This window comes from Erythrolamprus reginae, chromosome 2 (genome assembly GCF_031021105.1).
Source record: "Erythrolamprus reginae isolate rEryReg1 chromosome 2, rEryReg1.hap1, whole genome shotgun sequence".
NCBI lineage: Eukaryota > Metazoa > Chordata > Lepidosauria > Squamata > Dipsadidae > Erythrolamprus > Erythrolamprus reginae.
The window spans coordinates 108,124,172-108,141,899 of NC_091951.1; the positions used below are offsets into that span (position 1 = coordinate 108,124,172).

At 43.6% G+C, this 17,728-nt stretch overlaps 1 protein-coding gene across 1 annotated transcript in view; it reads right to left on the reverse strand.

The window, feature by feature from the left end:
• SYNPO (synaptopodin) overlaps positions 1–17,728 on the reverse strand; it is a 240,520-nt gene that overhangs the window by 71,500 nt on the left and 151,292 nt on the right. Inside the window, exon 3 of the mRNA XM_070739062.1 lies at positions 8,072–8,578. Coding sequence (XP_070595163.1) covers positions 8,072–8,492 — 421 coding nt within the window. The 5' untranslated portion in view covers positions 8,493–8,578. The remainder of the gene's footprint in view (positions 1–8,071; positions 8,579–17,728) is intronic.

Sequence of the window (17,728 nt, forward strand, 5' to 3'; positions counted from 1 at the left end):
TGCAAGAGTCTCAGGTGGTGCAGTGGTTAGAGTGCAGTACAGCAAGCTACTTCTGCTGATCACCAGCTTCCAGCAGTTTGGCAGATCAAATCTCAGTAGGCTCAAGGCTGACTCAACCTTCCATCCTTCCAAGTCGGTAAAATGACAACCCAGATTTGTGGGGGCAATATGCAAACTCTCTGTAACCCGCTTAGAAGGGGCTGTTAAAGCACTGCGAAGCGGTATATAAGTCTAAATGCTATTGCACTTGCTATTTCTCCTGCACCTTAAATCCGAGGCAGAATTGACAGTCTGAGACGGGCATGCCTCGCAGTTTGGGTTAGGAGGTTTTATTTATTTTATTTTATTTATTTATTTATTTTGTCCAATACACAATACACATTGAAGAGAATAGACAAGTAGTAATATATATAAAGAAAAGGATAGAAGAAAAGATATAAAAAAGGGGAGAAGATATATGATAGGAAGAAAAGATATATGAGATAAAGGAGAGACACTTGGACAGGGGACGGAAGGCACACTAGTGCACTTATGCACGCCCCTTACTGACCTCTTAGGAACCTGGAGAGGTCAATCGTGGATAGTCTAAGGCAGTATTTCCCAACCTTGGCAACTTGAAGATATCTTGACTTCAACTCCCAGAATTCCCCAGCCAGCATTGGCTGGCTGGGGAATTCTGGGAGTTGAAGTCCAAATATCTTCAAGTTGCCAAGGTTGGGAAACACTGGTCTAAGGGGAAAATGTTGGGGGTTAGGTTAGTTTTCTTTGCCCTGCGGGGCTCCTTTGCAACACACTGAAAATCCACGCGAGGAGAGACCCCACGTTTGCATTTCTCCCGAGAAGAAAGCCATCCGCCGCCGCCGCCGCCTTTGGTTCCACTCCCCTCCCACCCACCCCGCCGAGGGAGGCGAGCGACTTTTTCTCCGGCGCTACCCTGGCGAGAATAATCCCCAAAAAACCGCAAGGCAAAGCGGCCCGGCCTTTCAGCGATCCGGCATTCCCCCCTGTCTCTGGAAGGGCGGGCGGGGAGGGGGGCAGGCGAGGGGGCGGACGGCCGCGGACGCCAACATCCCGAGCCAACAGGTTCCCGCGCCAACAAAGTTCGGGTCGCTCGCTTTGCCCCGCCAGAAGTGGGAGCAAGGAAACCCGCCGCAGGCTGGGACACCGGAAGGGTTCGGCTCGTTAGGGCGGGGGACCGGGGAGGACACGCCGCAGAGCCGGCGGCTTTCGGGGCAACAGGTAGCCCTGACTCGCCTCAGACCTTTAAAAAAAAAAAATTAGCCCCGTCTCTCTCTTCTGGCTAGGCTGTTGCCCCAGAGGGATCCCTTCACCCCGTCCGTTCCTCTTACCGTGCGTCTGCCCCTTTCCTTCCACGCGTGGGCTTCTATCCTCGGTCCGCTTGTGCAAGCGCCGGGCTCCGGTCCTTTACACGCGCGCGCGCACACACTCTCCCTCTCCAGCCTCCTCTACTGCCGCGGGGTTTTTACACGGCAGCGCGGTTTCTTTTTCGCCTGCTCTTCCCGGCTGCTCCAAAAAAAAAAAAAAAAGCGGATCGGGTGTCTCGTCCTCTGCTTTTTCCGCGGAGCAACTGGCCGCGTCTGTCAAACCGGAGCTGAGGAGCCGGTGTGTGTGTGTGTGAGAGAGAGAGAGAGAGAGAGAGAGAGGTGAGGGAGAAGGGAGTAACACACACACACACACAGCCGCGCGGAGTCCTGGACGCCCCGGCGCGAGCCAGTGGGGAGTCTTCGCTTTTGCCTCAGCCGCCCTGAGCGGAGGCAGAGCGGGACCAGCGCGCTTTGCTCACCGTGGCTGACTCACCGAGGACTGCCTGCGCTTTTCCTCCTCCCGCTGCCCCCCCTCCCGCCCCGCTTCTTTATTTATTTATTTTAAAGTCGCTTGTTTCTTTTGACCCAGCGGGCTCGCCGTTGGCAAATGTCTTTCCCATGCCATAAAGTCCTGCGGGACGAATGGGACACACACACACACACACCAATCTATATATAACACGCGAGCGCGATACCCCCGAACCACCCCTCCGCACGGGGCTCGACTAGATGCGCGCGGCGTTGCGTTTTCAAGCCGGCCGAGATAAAAGGGCGCCTGGCGGTTAGGAAATCGAGGCGCGCCCTCCTCTCTTTTTCTCGCCCGGGCGCGCCGCTGTTTTAACAGCAGTCGGAGTTTTCACAGATCGCGAACCGTCCCTTCTTCCGATTGGCGCCAAGCTTGGGGGGGGGGGGGGGGGTTGTTGACCTGAGGAAGCGAGAAAGTTGGTGGGTTTGGGCTGATTTTTTAAAAAAGTGGCTGTCCTGCTTTTCACACGTCGCAAGTAACCTACACTGACTATTTGAATCTCAGCTTTCTGGCTAGTGAGGCTGAAACTTTAATGGGGAGGAGCGAAATTTCACACTCTTGTCGCGGTTCAGGAAATGTGAACGAGGGGATTCAGTGGGGGTAGTAAGTTTATGCACTATTTATTGAATACTTAATAGGTTTTTAAATTGTCCTTCCTTCTCTAGTACCTTAGTATGATCCTTAAGTACTTTTAAAATAGGAAATAATTAGAGTATGTTTTTACCCCTAAACGCTTTAATCATTTTAATCATCATCTAGAACTGAACTTTTATAGCAATTAAAGAAAATTGAGCTACTTGCCTAATCTGTTATCATACTGAACCTTGTGGATTCAGTACAAAACCTTAAAATGTTACTGTACTCCTCCACAAATAATGCTGTCTATCATTTGTCCTTTTTGTAGCTATTCAAATAATGTGACTTGATCAACTGAAAAAGAGTCCAAGCACCTATTTGCAAACTTATCTTGGTCGGGAAGCTACTCTCACCCAGTCACATGACCTTTAAGCAATCGTGACATGATTGTCAAGCCATTCCCACCTGGTCACATGGCTGGCAAGCCACTTCTACCTGGTCACATGACTATCAAGCCACACCCACAGTGTGGCAGTAAAAATTTTGACAGCCCATCACTGTTCACCACCTAATTGTATTTTGGTGACGTTTAGTAAGAATTATCTATGAAAATTCTTGAATATACTCACGTTTTTAAAAAAGTTTAATTTTATCAATTGGGAAAAAACTACATGCAAAGAACCCACTTTCCATCTTCATTTTAAAGGCTGTCATCTTGAATTGGCCTATGGATCATTTGTCCAGATATATTAGTTTGGTATCTTAAATGTTGATATTTTTATAAATGATGAGGGATTACCAAAAAATTATGTCCATGGCAAATCTGGAGCTCTTTACGTTTTTTAAATACACAAACAGCTACATAATATATTTTTTAAAATTCTTAATTTAAAGATAAATTTCCCTTAATTAAGAGTATCTCTTGGAGAGCAAAATACCAGCATTCAGATGGTAAAGGACACACCTTCTAGGAAAGTTCTGTTTTCTCCCACAGTCATCCTCTCTTTATGTTACCACAATTATCATCAAGCCCTTCGTATCTTTTTTTTCTTACGTATTTATTATATTCTTAGGATTTTTTCCATCTGTGAAATCTGCTTACTTTCTCTAGTGGTTCGGAAGCCTGCACTTTGTGTTTCGCATCATACATGCTTTTTCACCCTCTGCACATGCGCAGAAGGCTTTGCACATATGCAGAGGGTCAAAAACAAGAAAATGGCGACATCCAGCCAAGTGGGCAGAGCCTCATGCAGCCATCGCTACCGGTTCTCTGAACCAGCGGGGGCTGCTCTACCAGTATTGATTGATTGATTGATTGATTGATTGATTCATTCATTCATTCATTCATTCATTCAGCTTACAACATGTTAGCCATAGCACTTTTTAACAGAGCCAGCATATTGCCCCCACAATACAGGTCCTCATTTTACCCTCCTCGGAAGGATGGAAGGCTGAGTCAACCTTGAGCCGGTGATGAGATTTGAACCGCTGAATTTCAGATCTACAGACAGCTTCAGTGACTTGCAGCACAGCACTCTACCTGCTGCACCACCCCGGCTGAACTAGGCCAAACTGGTAGAATTTCACCCTTGATATTAGACTACCAACATTCCTATATTTCTCAGCTAGCACAGTTCGGTGGCTGTTAACATGCATTGGGTTCTAATTCCCTTCAATGTCCCTTTTAACTTGTCTTTCTTCTTGATTACCCATCTATTTCCAAATTAGTCTGTCCTATTTCAAAACCTAAGAGATCTCAAATTACCAGTCATTTTTTGAAAGTTGTACTATATCTGTGTTTACCATTAATGATGTTGACTATGCAAAGTTATTCCTCAGGGTATTGCTTCACATGGCTCTCATTTTGGCATTTCTCCTCCCTCTGCTTTTTTGGGCTTCCCTTGATTTTTAAAAAGATTTGGGACAAGTTGTATTTAACTTGGAAAACAGATCACTGTTCTAGAAAGTCTGCCAACCTGCACTCTTAGACTTAGCCCAGAATCCTGGAGGAGATTTCCCTGCTTTTCTTGCTGATAGTCTAAATGATCAAAACATAAAACATATGGACAATGACTAGAAAAACTGTTAGCTTTTTCTTTTATTTTTAAAAAGCCATAACTCAAGGGTGGGAAACTGAAAAGAAATATTTTTTTAATAGTGCATAACTCTCTAATAATATCATTCAGCTTTCCAGCTGGACAGTTTTAAAAGGGAATTAACAAATGCATAGATGTTAAGATTATATACTCTATTATACCAATAGCACTTAATGAGGACACCAGTCAAAAAAGAAGGAAATGAAAGGAAAAATGGAATAAAAATAACCCAAGCATTACAGATGACAGCTTTAAAATGATTTTACCAACTGGGGAAGTCCATTAATCGATGACTGGTTTAATGTCTATCCACAAGAATATATGAACCTCTTCTTCATGAGAGGGGATAGGAGTATGGCTATTAGACTAGCTAAGAGCATTTTTACAGAGCTCTTGAAATGTGGAATATCCCTTTTCTTTGTGAAAGTTTTTCTTGCTGCATTGTGGGTATTACAGGAACCCTGCCTTACCTTCAATATCTCACCTTATATCTCTTAGTATCGCGTATTAGGAACACAATTGGTATTGAGCTTGCTGGAGGGCTGAAGTAAGGCTTGTGGAAATAAAATGGTGAACTAGGTTGGCTTTGGGCTTTGTTTAGAGTTTTTAAACTTGTGTTCTAATACCGGTAGTACTTTGATTATATTACTGGTACTACAAAAATGTGTGGGGCTTTTAAAAATTTATTTATGGCTATAGTTATAGCCCTGAATGCAGTCCTTTTCTTGGAATCAAATGCTCCTTTCTCCTATAGTTCATGGTATATTTCAGCAAGCAACTTATTTATCTTTATGCTCTAGAAATAAATCAAAGAAAGGGGGGGGGGGAGCGAATCATCTAACACAAGAATAGATACTTACATCTTCCTATAAATACCATGCCAAGTCTAATTTGTAAAATAATCAGGGGTCCAGGAGACTTTGACTTAACTTTGAAGATAAAATTACACAGGCAAATAAATAATATCAGATATTAGTCTAGCAAGTCACAGGAGGATCCAAGGACAGAACAAATATTCAGGGTAATTCAGAGCCCCTTTCAAATTTCTGCTTTCTAAAAATAATGATTGGTGACAGAAATGTGCCTTATACACAATCCAACCCTTTGAAAATAGCATCCTGAATCTTATATAGTTCATCCTCTTTATGTGAAGGATCTTTCGCCATACCTTTGTAGCAAGGTCAACATGTTTGCTTGTTTAATTTTCATCAACCTCCCTTAGACACAAATATCTAGCTTTCTAATTGCAATCCATACCACAAGTTTCCAGTACCCAAGATATAGCTACATACGACATAGTAACAAATTGTAAGCGAAAGTGTAAGAATTTGCCTTGAGTTTCTGGTACAAAATAGCAATCTTGCAATCACTTTACATTCAATTACATTTTAGTTTTCTGAAATGGATAATGGCAAAAGTCACTGGTAATAATATAATCACTAAGTGTCCTTTTTTGGTCACCTCACACTTTTCTACATTTCATTTCCTTCTAAACTTCATTATCTCTAGATGAACCCAAAAAATGATTAATGTATTTGATATTGTGGATTTCAGTCCATAAAACCATATGTATGCTCTACTAAATGTATTTATTGTGTTACAAGTCCAAAAAAATTACTTGGATTAGAAATAGCATTAAAACTCATATGGGAAACTTTAATTGTGGAATTTAGGAATTTGCTACTATGTTGTTTCCTGTAACACTAGCAGTTCTTTCTGATACAGGAAGTCCTCAACTCATGAACACAACGAAGCCCCAAATTCCCATTGCTAAGCAAGAAAGAAAGTTGTTAAGTGAGTTTTGCCCCATTTTACGACCTTGCTTGCCACAGTTGTTAAATGAATCATTGCGGTTGTTAAGTTAATAAACGGTTGTTAAGTGAGTCTGGATTCCCCATTGCTTATTAGAAGGTCACAAAAGGAGATCACATGACTCCATAAATACATGCCAACTGCCAAGCAGTCAAGTTTTTATCATGTAATGGTGGGTATGCTGTAACAGTTTTATGAAAAACAGTCATAAGTCATTTTTTTCCTTGTGACTTTGAATGGTTACTGAATGGTTTTAAGTCAAGAACTATCAATATCATGTTAGGGCCGAACCATTCAGAATGGTTGATCAGTGGAACAGCTTGCCTCCAGAAGTTGTGAATACCCCAACACTGGAAATTTTTAAGCAGATGTTGGATAACCATCTGTCTGAAGTAGTATAGAGTTTCCTGCCTAAAGTAGTGTAGGTTGTTGTTGTTGTTGTTGTTATTATTTTATTATTATTATATTATTATTTTATTATTATTATTATTATTATTATTATTATTATTAATTGTTGACCAGATAGAATTCAACTAGAAACCGCAGCCTGTCTAGTCCTCCATTCCCTCCCTCTGTAATACACCCATATGCAAATTCACAAAACTAGTCACCTGTCTGTATTTTCAGCCATATTAAAGAAGTCACTTCCAGTAAATCCTGTGACCATTTTTTAAAAGTTCTAATTAGAATAGAATAACAGAGTTGGAAGGTACCTTGGGGGTAGGGGGTCTAGTCCAACCCCCTGCTTAGGCAGGAAACCTTATACCTTATTGGAGGCAAGTTCTTCTGCTAATCAATTGTTCTGTCGGGAAATTTCTCCTTAGTTCTAGGTTGCTTCTCTTCTTCATTAGTTTCCATTCATTGCTTTTTGCCCTGCCTTCAAGTGCTTTGGAGAATAGCCTGACTCCCTCTTCTTTGTGGCAGCCCCTGAGATATTGGAATGCTGGTATCCTGTTACCCTATGTCCTTCTTTTCATAAAGCCAGACATATCCAGTTCCAGCAACCGTTCTTCATATGTTTAAGTCTCCAGTCCCCTAATTATCTTTGTCGGTCTTTGTACTCTTTCTAGAGTCTCAACATCCTTTTTGCATCGTGGTGACCAAAACTGAATGCAGTATTCCAAGTGTGGCCTTACCAAGGTCTTAGAAAGTGGTATTAACACTTCACGTAATCTTGATTCTATCCTTCTGTTAATGCAGCCTAGAACTGTGTTGGCTTTTTTGTCAGCTGCTGCACACTGCTGGCTCATATTTAAATGGTTGTCCACTAGGACTCCAAGATCCCTCTCACAGTTACTATTTGCTATTTTAATTGTTATTTAACCTATTAAAGTCCAAGCAAGCCAATACTTCCCCCGAGTAACGAGAACCCCTTTGATTTGAGGCTGCTTTGAAAGTGGCAAGAACTTACAAATTAGTGGCAAATGTTTCCTAATGATTAGCTAATGCTAGAAAATGATACTGATAAGGGGATCATCTTAATTTGCCTGCCACACCATCTTTGTAGATGGGTTCAAGAAAGTCTCTGACGCCAAAGGAACCCATGGCCATTTTTTTCTTAGCACCTGCCAAGAATGTATGGATGGAGAGGAAAAAAAGGGGGCTAGGTATCTTAGACCTGCCTCTGATATCCACGCCTCTTTAGGCTGCACTGATGACTGATTAGCAAATGTTTATCTTCTCTCTCCTATAAGCAGAAGCAGGATTAGATGATTAAAAAGTGAGGTCATACTTACTCGCTTTCCTATGTTCATCAGCTGGAGAAAGCAGAACCCGTTTCACTTTCACCACTTTCCATTCTTGACTTTGATCGTTGTCCCTGGTGTTAATCCCAGAATCCATCCCATCAGAAACAGGCCAGGGAGAGTCTCCTTTCTCACTGGACAACGGCCTGTTGACATTGCTTTTGTGGGGGAGGACATTCCCGTTGGCTCTCCAAGATTCCTTCTGGAGTTTTTCTCTGGCTGACTCTCTCCTTTCTTGCTCTCCATGGCTACTATCGTTTCCCATTCCTTGCAGCCTTGCCAAATAGTTTTTGCCTTCTGCAGGATCAGCCTTGGAGTTCTTAATAATGTGAGGATTTGGGTCAACTCTGCTGGGGCCTGCGCGGTTGGACTGAGGTTGGAGACAAGGTGGCCGTAGAGTTGTTTTTAGCATTTTGTCTCTTATTGGATAATATTCAGTGCTTGGCAGAGCTATTCTTCATCAGAAGAAGTTCTCTTTCAATTCTTCTTGGGTATTGCCTAGGGAGGCAGAAAAGCAAATTATATCCTTCAGTCCAATAAGCCTTTCACAAGCCTGACCACAAAGCATTTCTTAAATGCAGGGACAGAGTAAGATGGCACCAAGAACACATGAGACATTTCTTCTTTTAAAAAGGAATTGAGGAATTAAAGTGATGGAAAGCAAACTTATCCCTTTGCAGCATTTAAATTGTTCAGAGGAGCAAAGGAGATATTCTGATTGAACTTTCCTTGTCGTGTTTAGGTACAAGATAGTTTCCAAATAAATACCTTGTACAAGAAACTAAATTTATTTTTTACTGTTTAATACACACCCGCATAGTCACTCCTTTCTTATTAATCACAAAAGTTGTGTCTACATTGTTTTACTCAATAAATGAATTTAAAATAATATCTTAAAATATGAGCAGGTGATTTTGGATTAAGGTTTTTTTTTTGCTGATTTCCCTTTTTCCCATACATTCCTAATCCCAGAGCCCTAAAGAACAACATATCTTAAACTAAGCAGGGTTAATTGTTCTCAGTGAAACTAAATCCTAACTAAAATAATCTCAATCCATTCATCTTGAGTAGCAGAAATTAACTTTTTAGTAGCAGAAATTCTAATTCTATTTGTGAGTTATGAAATTTGTATATCCTTCACTGTACTGCAGTGTTTTCCATCTCCCAGTTGGAAGCTATTTCAGTAAAGCTAAAGCATGAGTAATTTAGTCTCACTCTAAGCCATTACATACCGTGTTTCCCCGATAGTAAGACCCCCCCGATTGTAAGACATATGGGGGGTTTCAGGGGGGTCGGCTTATATAAGCCATACCCCGAAAGTAAGACATATGTCTTACTTTCGGGGAAACACGGTATAAACGGTATTGCGGGGGGGGGGCGATGACATTGCTTCCAAGCTCCCCGCGCGCCCCTCGCCTTCGCTCGCCGCGGCGCCACCGCCTCTTCCCCTGCCGAGGCTCAGCTGCAAGCGGCCAGCGAGGCCGATCGGCTCCGAGGCGAGCGGCCGGAGCTGCGCCCTCCTTCGCCCGCCTCCTTTCCGCTCGCCTCGGAGCCGAGCGGCCTCGCTGGCCGCTTGCAGCTGAGCTTCGGCAGGGGAAGAGGCGGTGGCGCCGCGGCGAGCGAAGGCGAGGGGCGCGCAGGGAGCTGCGCCCTCCTTCACCAGCCTCCTTTCCGGCAGCTCCCTGCGCGCCCCTCGCCTTCGCTCGCCGCGGCGCCACCGCCTCTTCCCCTGCCGAGGCTCAGCTGCAAGCGGCTCCGAGGCGAGCGGAAAGGAGGCGGGCGAAGGAGGGCGCAGCTCCGGCCGCTCGCCTGGGAGCCGAGCGGCCTCGCTGGCCGCTTGCAGCTGAGCCTCGGCAGGGGAAGAGGCGGTGGCGCCGCGGCGAGCGAAGGCGAGGGGCGCGCAGGGAGCTGCGCCCTCCTTCACCAGCCTCCTTTCCGGCAGTTCCCTGCAAGCCCCTCGCCTTCGCTCGCCGCGGCGCCACCGCCTCTTCCCCTGCCGAGGCTCAGCTGCAAGCGGCCAGCGAGGCCGCTCGGCTCCGAGGCGAGCGGCCGGAGCTGCGCCCTCCTTCGCCCGCCTCCTTTCCGCTCGCCTCGGAGCCGCTTGCAGCTGAGCCTCGGCAGGGGAAGAGGCGGGTGGCGCCGCGGCGAGCGAAGGCGAGGGGCTTGCAGGGAACTGCCGGAAAGGAGGCGGGCGAAGGAGGGCACAGCGGTGGCCGCTCACCCTTTTTGACTGCCCATCCACCCCTTGACCTGCCTTTAGCCAGCCAGCCGAGCGTCCGTGTCGCCGCGGAGTTGGCCTCCCCTGCCGAGAAACATTGCCGGGAGCGGCGAGGGGATGCTCCCCGCAACCCGCCGAACGTCGAGGTCGGCGCCCGCCTCCTTTCCGGCAGCTCCCCGCGCCCGAAGACGAGCCGGCCCCGGTGCCCGGGACAATGTAAGACATACCCCCAAAGTAAGACACAGTGGGGCTTTTGGGGGTAAAAAGATAGTAAGACACTGCCTTACTATCAGGGAAACACGGTATTTACAAATATAAATATACACACACACTCATGTCACAATAACTGATTAGAAAAGAAAGGATTTGAAGATTTGGTATCTCAGATTTGTCATTGTTACAGAAGCTTAGAATATTATGGTCTAATGTTTCTATAATCAGTTAGTTTAGCACTTTCCCAGTGGTTGCATTTAGTTTATTACATTGCAAGTATGTGGGCATATGCATATTGCACAATGCATAGCCACGGTGCATAGGTGTACACACACTCCACAATGCATTTGCAGTGCTGAAAACCCAGTTTCTGTGCATGCACAAAAGCAAAAAACAGCTTCTGTGCATGCACAGAAGGGAAAAAGAAGATGGCGGCACCTAGGGTGCCGCCAAGAGAACCAGTTTGAGGGCCTGTCCAGTCAGCCATCACTGCTGGTTCAGCAATTGGGGGGGGGGGGAACCGGTCCAAAATGGAAGGAACCCACCTCTGATTATATTCTGTCTGGAAATACTCTGTATATTTTATTGTGTCCACTAAAAGACAAAAATGAAGAACATTCAGATGTTTATCTTAAGATTATGTTTTAACTAACACCGCCTCGCTCTTTGGCAAAATAGCTACACTATGCATGTAGTAAGAGATTTATAGACTTGCATGCACATGTCAAGTTTATGTGGAATGATATCACCTTTCGAATAAGCATGGCACCAAATTAGATCATGTGGGAGTTGTCACATTCCTTGAGGTCAGTGTTTCTCAACCTTGGCAACATTAAGAAGTATGGACTTCGATTCTCCAGCCAGCATGAAGTCTACACCTCTTAAAATTGCCAAGGTTGACTGGTTTAGACTGCAGACTAAACTAATCAGGTACCTTCTATTAATTTGGAGAATGGCAATCCCAATATCTTTAGTGGATATTGTAAGATATAACAAGCAATGGACGTAGTAAGAAAGATAAAGTGAGCATAGAACAGAATTCAAATCAGTCTCTGTAGTAATGCAGTGGTAACATTCTTTTATTGCAAATTGGGTGATGGTGGTAAACATCTAACTTTGCTTCTCCAAGACTTGACATTTTTTCTAAGAGGAACAAAAATTGATGAAGTACTCAAAGGACCTATACTGATGACTCAAGTTTAGTGCTACATTTCATACATTCTAAATTGGCAGTCGTAATTTCACTTAACTAGGAGCTCCTTCTGTTTCTTTGACATCACTGAGCTTGTATTCGAAGAGGTTTAGGTGCCAGAAAAAAATACGGGGCTGATCTGATAAATTGTGCCAAGCCTCTCTAGCTGGAGATTTAAAAATAATACTAATAGACAAAGATAACTTTCCTAAGGAAAGTCAATGATTAAAAATCTTAGGTATCTTTGATTTACCTTGGCCATGTTCTACCTGCTAATTCATTGGAAAAGCCAATGATGTTAGTGGATCAAGAAGAAAGGACAAGCAAAAAACTTGCTGGCTTGCTACCATCAAAGCTCACAGGTCCCACAACTGGAAGAAGCTGTGTTTGACATAATAGCATGAAGAGCACTTGCTTATAAAGTTGCAAAGAATTAGTCAGGAATGGTTAAAATAACCACAACCTTCTGAAAGCATGTTATATAAGTTAAGCTTTTACTAGTGTGGATAGAAATCACATGATGACTTTATGTAATATATGCATTGAAACAAATGTAGAATAGGGTAGTATTGTTGTCAAAACACTGTAATTTATTAATAACATTAGCTAACATTTGGCTAATGGGCAATTTTTCTGAGCATATTTGACCTCTAACCTTTTGAATAGCCACCCATTTTTATCCATTTCATTGTAAAACCTTACATTGGTACGTCTGTTTTTGTTTCTGAAGTTTATTTTTAAATATATTAAGAACATAAGAGCCGGGGTGGCATAGCAGGTAGAGTGCTGTACTGCAGGCCACTGAAGCTGACTGTAGATCTGTAGGTCAGCGGTTCAAATCTCATCACTGGCTCAAGGTTGACTCAGCCTTCCATCCTTCCGAGGTGGGAAAAATGAGGACCCAGATTGTGGGGGCAATATGCTGGCTCTGTTAAAAAGTGCTATTGCTAACATGTTGTAAGTCACCCTGAGTCTAAGGAGAAGGGGGCATAAAATAAAATAAAATAAATAAAATAAATAAATAAATAAGAAGAGCCAAGCTGAATCAGGCCAAAGCCCATCAAGTCCAGCATTCTGTGTCACACAGTATCCCACCAATTGTCCATGGGGATCTTGAGCAGAAAGAGAAGGCAAAACCCTCCCTTTTCCTTGACCCCCAACAAATGGTACTCAATGGAATCCTACCTGCCTCCACCAACATAGAGGCGGCACTTGGACGTATTTACACAGAACCTATAACTTTTTGCTTTCAAACTTGTAAAAAGATTGTTTTACAACAATATGCTTGTTTTAAAATGTCATCTGCTCAGGGTGACCCATAACTAGAAAAAATATTGTATAAAAATGTACTAGAACAAATATTGATCTGTGACACCAGCAATAGTCTAACATGACAATCCTGAATATTCAGCTATGTATGAACTACACTGAATATGGAGCTTTTTATCAATCTATCAATCATCAATCAAACAACAAATCAGGATAGAGCTAAAAGGGACCTTAGATCTCCTCAAGCAGGAGACCATGTACCAGTGATGGTGAAACCTTTTTTGCTCGGGTACCAAAAAATGCACGTGCCCGAAATAGTGCTCATGTGCATGCCCACACCCATAATGCAATGTCCTCTCCCCACACATGCATGTGCCTCTCACTGAAGCCTCTGGAGGCTATGGATGGTGAAAAATGGACCAAAAAGCCCTACTGGAATTTCATTTTGAAGCTTTTGATAGGCCTGTTATACCATTTTTTGCCTTCCCCAGGCTTTCCCGAAAACACGGAGAAGGTGAAAACGGCTTCACCCCGCCTTTAAGCAGGCTGAAAATCAGCTGACCAGTCAAACATGTATGCTGGAGCTGACATAGGGCATCACCTCATGTGCCCTCCGATATGGCTCTGGCACCTATGGCATAGGTTCGGCATCACGGCCCTATATCATAATACCTGTACTCTATATACATGATGGCAAACATATGGCATGTGTGCCAAAGGAGGCACACAGAGTCCTCTCTATGCCAGCTGCTCTTCCAGTTTCCAGCTGGTGTTCATGGGTGCTGGATGACTGGAAAACAGTCTAAAAATGGCCCCAAACCAGGCCATTTTCTGAGCCCTTATTGGGCCATTTTGAGGTCATTTTTCAGGCCGTTTTCAGGCTGGTTTTGGCCTAATAGTAGTAGTAGTAGTAGTAGTAGTAGTAGTAGTAGTAGTAACAACAACAACAACAATAACTGTTATTGTTATTTATTAGATTTGTATGCTGCCCTTCTCTGAAAACTCAGGGCGGCTCACAAAATAAATATAGAAACAAAACAAATCTAATACATTAAAAAACTAAAAACCTTGTATATTACTCATTCAGACAATCCAATCACACCATGCATCACATTTATTGGTCAGGGGGGCAAGATCTAATTGACCCAGACCTGGTGACATAGGTGAGTCTTAAGACTCTCGCAGAAGGCGAGGAGGGTGGGGGCAGTACGAATCTCTGGGGGGAGCTGATTCCAGAGGGCCACGGCCCCTACAGATAAGGCTCTTCCCCTAGGTCCCGCTGAACGACATTGTCTGGTTGACGGGACCTGGAGAAGGCCAACTCTGTGGGATCTAACTGGCCGCTGGGATTTATGCGGCAGAAGGCTGTCCCATAAGTAATCCTTGTAGTGCTTTGTAGGTCATTACCAACACTTTGAATTGTGTCCAGAAACCAATTGGCAACTAGTGCAGTCCGCAGTGTGTTGGAGAAACATATCTAGGAAGACCCATGACTGCTCGCGCGGCCGCATTCTGCACAATTTGAAGTTTCCAAACACTCTTCAAAGATAGCTCCATATAGAGAGCATTGCAGTAGTCGAACCTCGAGGTGATAAGAGCATGAGTGACTGTGAGCAAGGACTCCCTATCCAGAGAGGGCCGCAACTGTTGCACCAGGTGAACTTGGGCAAACACCCCTTTCGCCACAGCCGAAAGGTGATGTTCTAAAGTCAGCTGTGGATTGAGGAGGACGTCCAAGTTGTGGACCTTTTCTCAAGGGGTCAGTGATCCCCCCCCCAGGGTAATGAACAGACAGATGGAATTGTCCTTGGGAGGCAAAACTCACAGCTACTCCATCTTGTCAGGGGTGAGTTTGAGCCTGTTCGCACCCATCTGAGTTCTCAGAGAGGGGCAGCATACAAATCTAATAAATTATTATTATTATTATCCAGACCCCAATAGCCTCCAGGCACTGGCACATCACTTCCACTGCTTCACCAAGTGGACACGAGGTGGAGATGTACAACTGGGTGTCATCCGCATATTAATGAGAACGAACCCCGTGTCCTTGGATGATCTCACCCAACGGTTTCATGTAGATATTAAATAGCAGGGTGTGAGGACCGACCCCTGAGGAACCCCACAAGGGAAAACCCACCCCCAAATGGGTATAGCCAGCTGGTCTTTGGGTTTCCGTCATGCACACATGCACACATGTACCGGTTTGGGCATTTGGTGCCAAAAAAGTTCACCATCATTGCTCTAAACTATACTGATGACAGACCTTTGCACGTCATATGTGTATAGTGCCTTTGACTCATGGGGACTGCTTGGACAAGTCCTTAGAATTTTCTTGGCAAGATTTTTTGTTTCAAAAATGATTTACCATTACTTGCTTTGTAGGGTTGAGTGTATATGACTGGCCCAAAGTCACCCAACTGTCTTTATGCCTAAAGTGAGACTACAACACTTGGTCACCTGGTTTTTAGCCTGGTGCCTTAAGCACAAAGTCCAACTGGTTGTCGCATATCATGGCTTCAATGATTTATGAATCACCTGGGATGAGCATCCAATGGGAAAACTGCTGGAATGTAACATTTTTGAAATTACATATTGAATTCTAAATATCTTAAAAATACTGTAATAAAGGCAGTTTTAATTACTTTAATTACTTTATTCTTCTTTTGAACTATCTTTATTATAATATTTATATACTGTATAGCTTTTATGTTTTATGTCTTTTTCTTCATCACCCAGAATTGCTCTAGGAGGGAGATGGATGGATAGATAGATGATAGATGGCTAGATGGCTAGATGATAGATGGATAGGATAGATGGATAGATGGATAGATGGATAGATGGATAGATGGATAGATGGATAGATGGATAGATGGATAGATGGATAGATGGATAGATGGATAGATGGATAGATGGATAGATGGATAGATGGATAGATGGATAGATGGATAGATGGATAGATGGATAGATGGATAGATGGATAGATGGATAGATGGATAGATGGATAGATGGATAGATGGATAGATGGATAGATGGATAGATGGATAGATGGATAGATGGATAGATGGATGGATGACAGATGATGGATAGATGATAGATAGATGAGGGATTTTTAAATAAAGTCTTATTTGCAATATAAGTTGTGTTAAATGCAAATACAAGTTTGGAGATGAGAGATATTAGTTTGCCTATCAGCATCACTCTGTCACCAAATAAATCTATTAATCAGTTAAATGTTCCATTTTTTCCCTTTATGGTTAAATGATCCCAGGGTGATCACATATTTGTACAATCATTTTCAAACACAGCACAAAACACAATGATTAGTGTCAGTAAATGTAAACATAAACAACCCAAAGTTGCTTTATAACTATTCCAGCTCTGTTGTTTAGGCCTAATGCTTAATTCAAGGCCTCTCTGTATTCCAGGTTTCCATTTGAAATTTGAACAAACATCACACAGATGTTTGCCCAGCAGGGATTTCTTCATCTGATTTAAAGCCTGCAGGAAATCTGTTAGCGTTGAGAAGTTCAATTTTTCATCTTCAAGAGGCAGGCTAGGCATCTTGATCTATTCATAAATGCTCACCCTAGCTTCTGTAATAGTGCCGTTCTATAGCCCAAAAAGTTTTCTGCAGCATTAAATTTCCTTCCCAGACTGCACATCTGCAATAACAAAGAGCAATTGCAGATCTTTAATCATGTCCCCACCTGTGCCTAACTCTGGCACCCTGGAACATTCTTTTCCTGCCATGTCTGCGTGACATTGCTTTCATCTTGTTCCCAGCCTACGAAGGAAACACGGTTAAGCTATTCTTAACTGTAGCTGTATTAAAGTAGCATTTCTCTCTTATTCTGATCCCACTCAAGTGCAATCTTAAGACACATAGATTTGCTTAGGCTTTGTGACCCATCGCTCTGGAGAGAAATCAGACAACTGGCAGCAATTGGGAACAGACATCTTGGAGGAAGGATGGGGATTGGCAATGCAGTTCAGGCCAAGGGAGTCTTCTGCCAAGCTAGCTTTGCTGGTCTTCTCACTTTGAGACACAGACGTGGGTTGAAATGGAGAAGTGGAAAGGCTCCCCCAAAGTCATGCATCTTAAGTTGCATGTCCATAATGGAAAGAGGAGGAGGAAGGCGATTGATTGAGCTCTCATTCCCCCCCCACACAAAGAAACCCACAGAATAAACACAAAGCTAGTGGCAATTTGTGCCTCATGAGCTTGCTTGATCATTGAGATTAAATAGGGAATCTTCTTCTTTGGTTTCCATTCTTCCACTTAACGAAAAGGAGGGCATCTGACCACCTCATGCACTGCGTGATTATGTTGCAAGAGAGAAAAATTATGTCAACACTATTGCCGTGCATGGGTCCATGTCATGGACGTGTGCTGCTGAGTGATATATAGCAGTGATTTTCAACCTTTTTTGAGCTGCGGCACATTTTTTACATATACAAAATCATGGGGCACATTGAGCGGGGGGCAGTGGGGGGGCTAAAAAAAGTTTGGACAAAGAAATTCTCTTTTTCTCTCTCTCTTCCTCCCTTTCGCTCTATTTCTCTCCCTCTTTCTCTCTCTTCCTTCCTCTCTCTCTCCATCCCTTTCTTTCTCCCTTCCTTCCTCTCTTTTTTGCTCTTTCCATCTCTCCCTCCTTCCCTGCCCTGCTTTCTTTCTCTCTCTCACTCTTGCATTCTTTCTCTCTCTTTCTATTTCTCTCTTGCTTTCTCTCTCTCTCTTGCTGAGCTTCGTGGCACA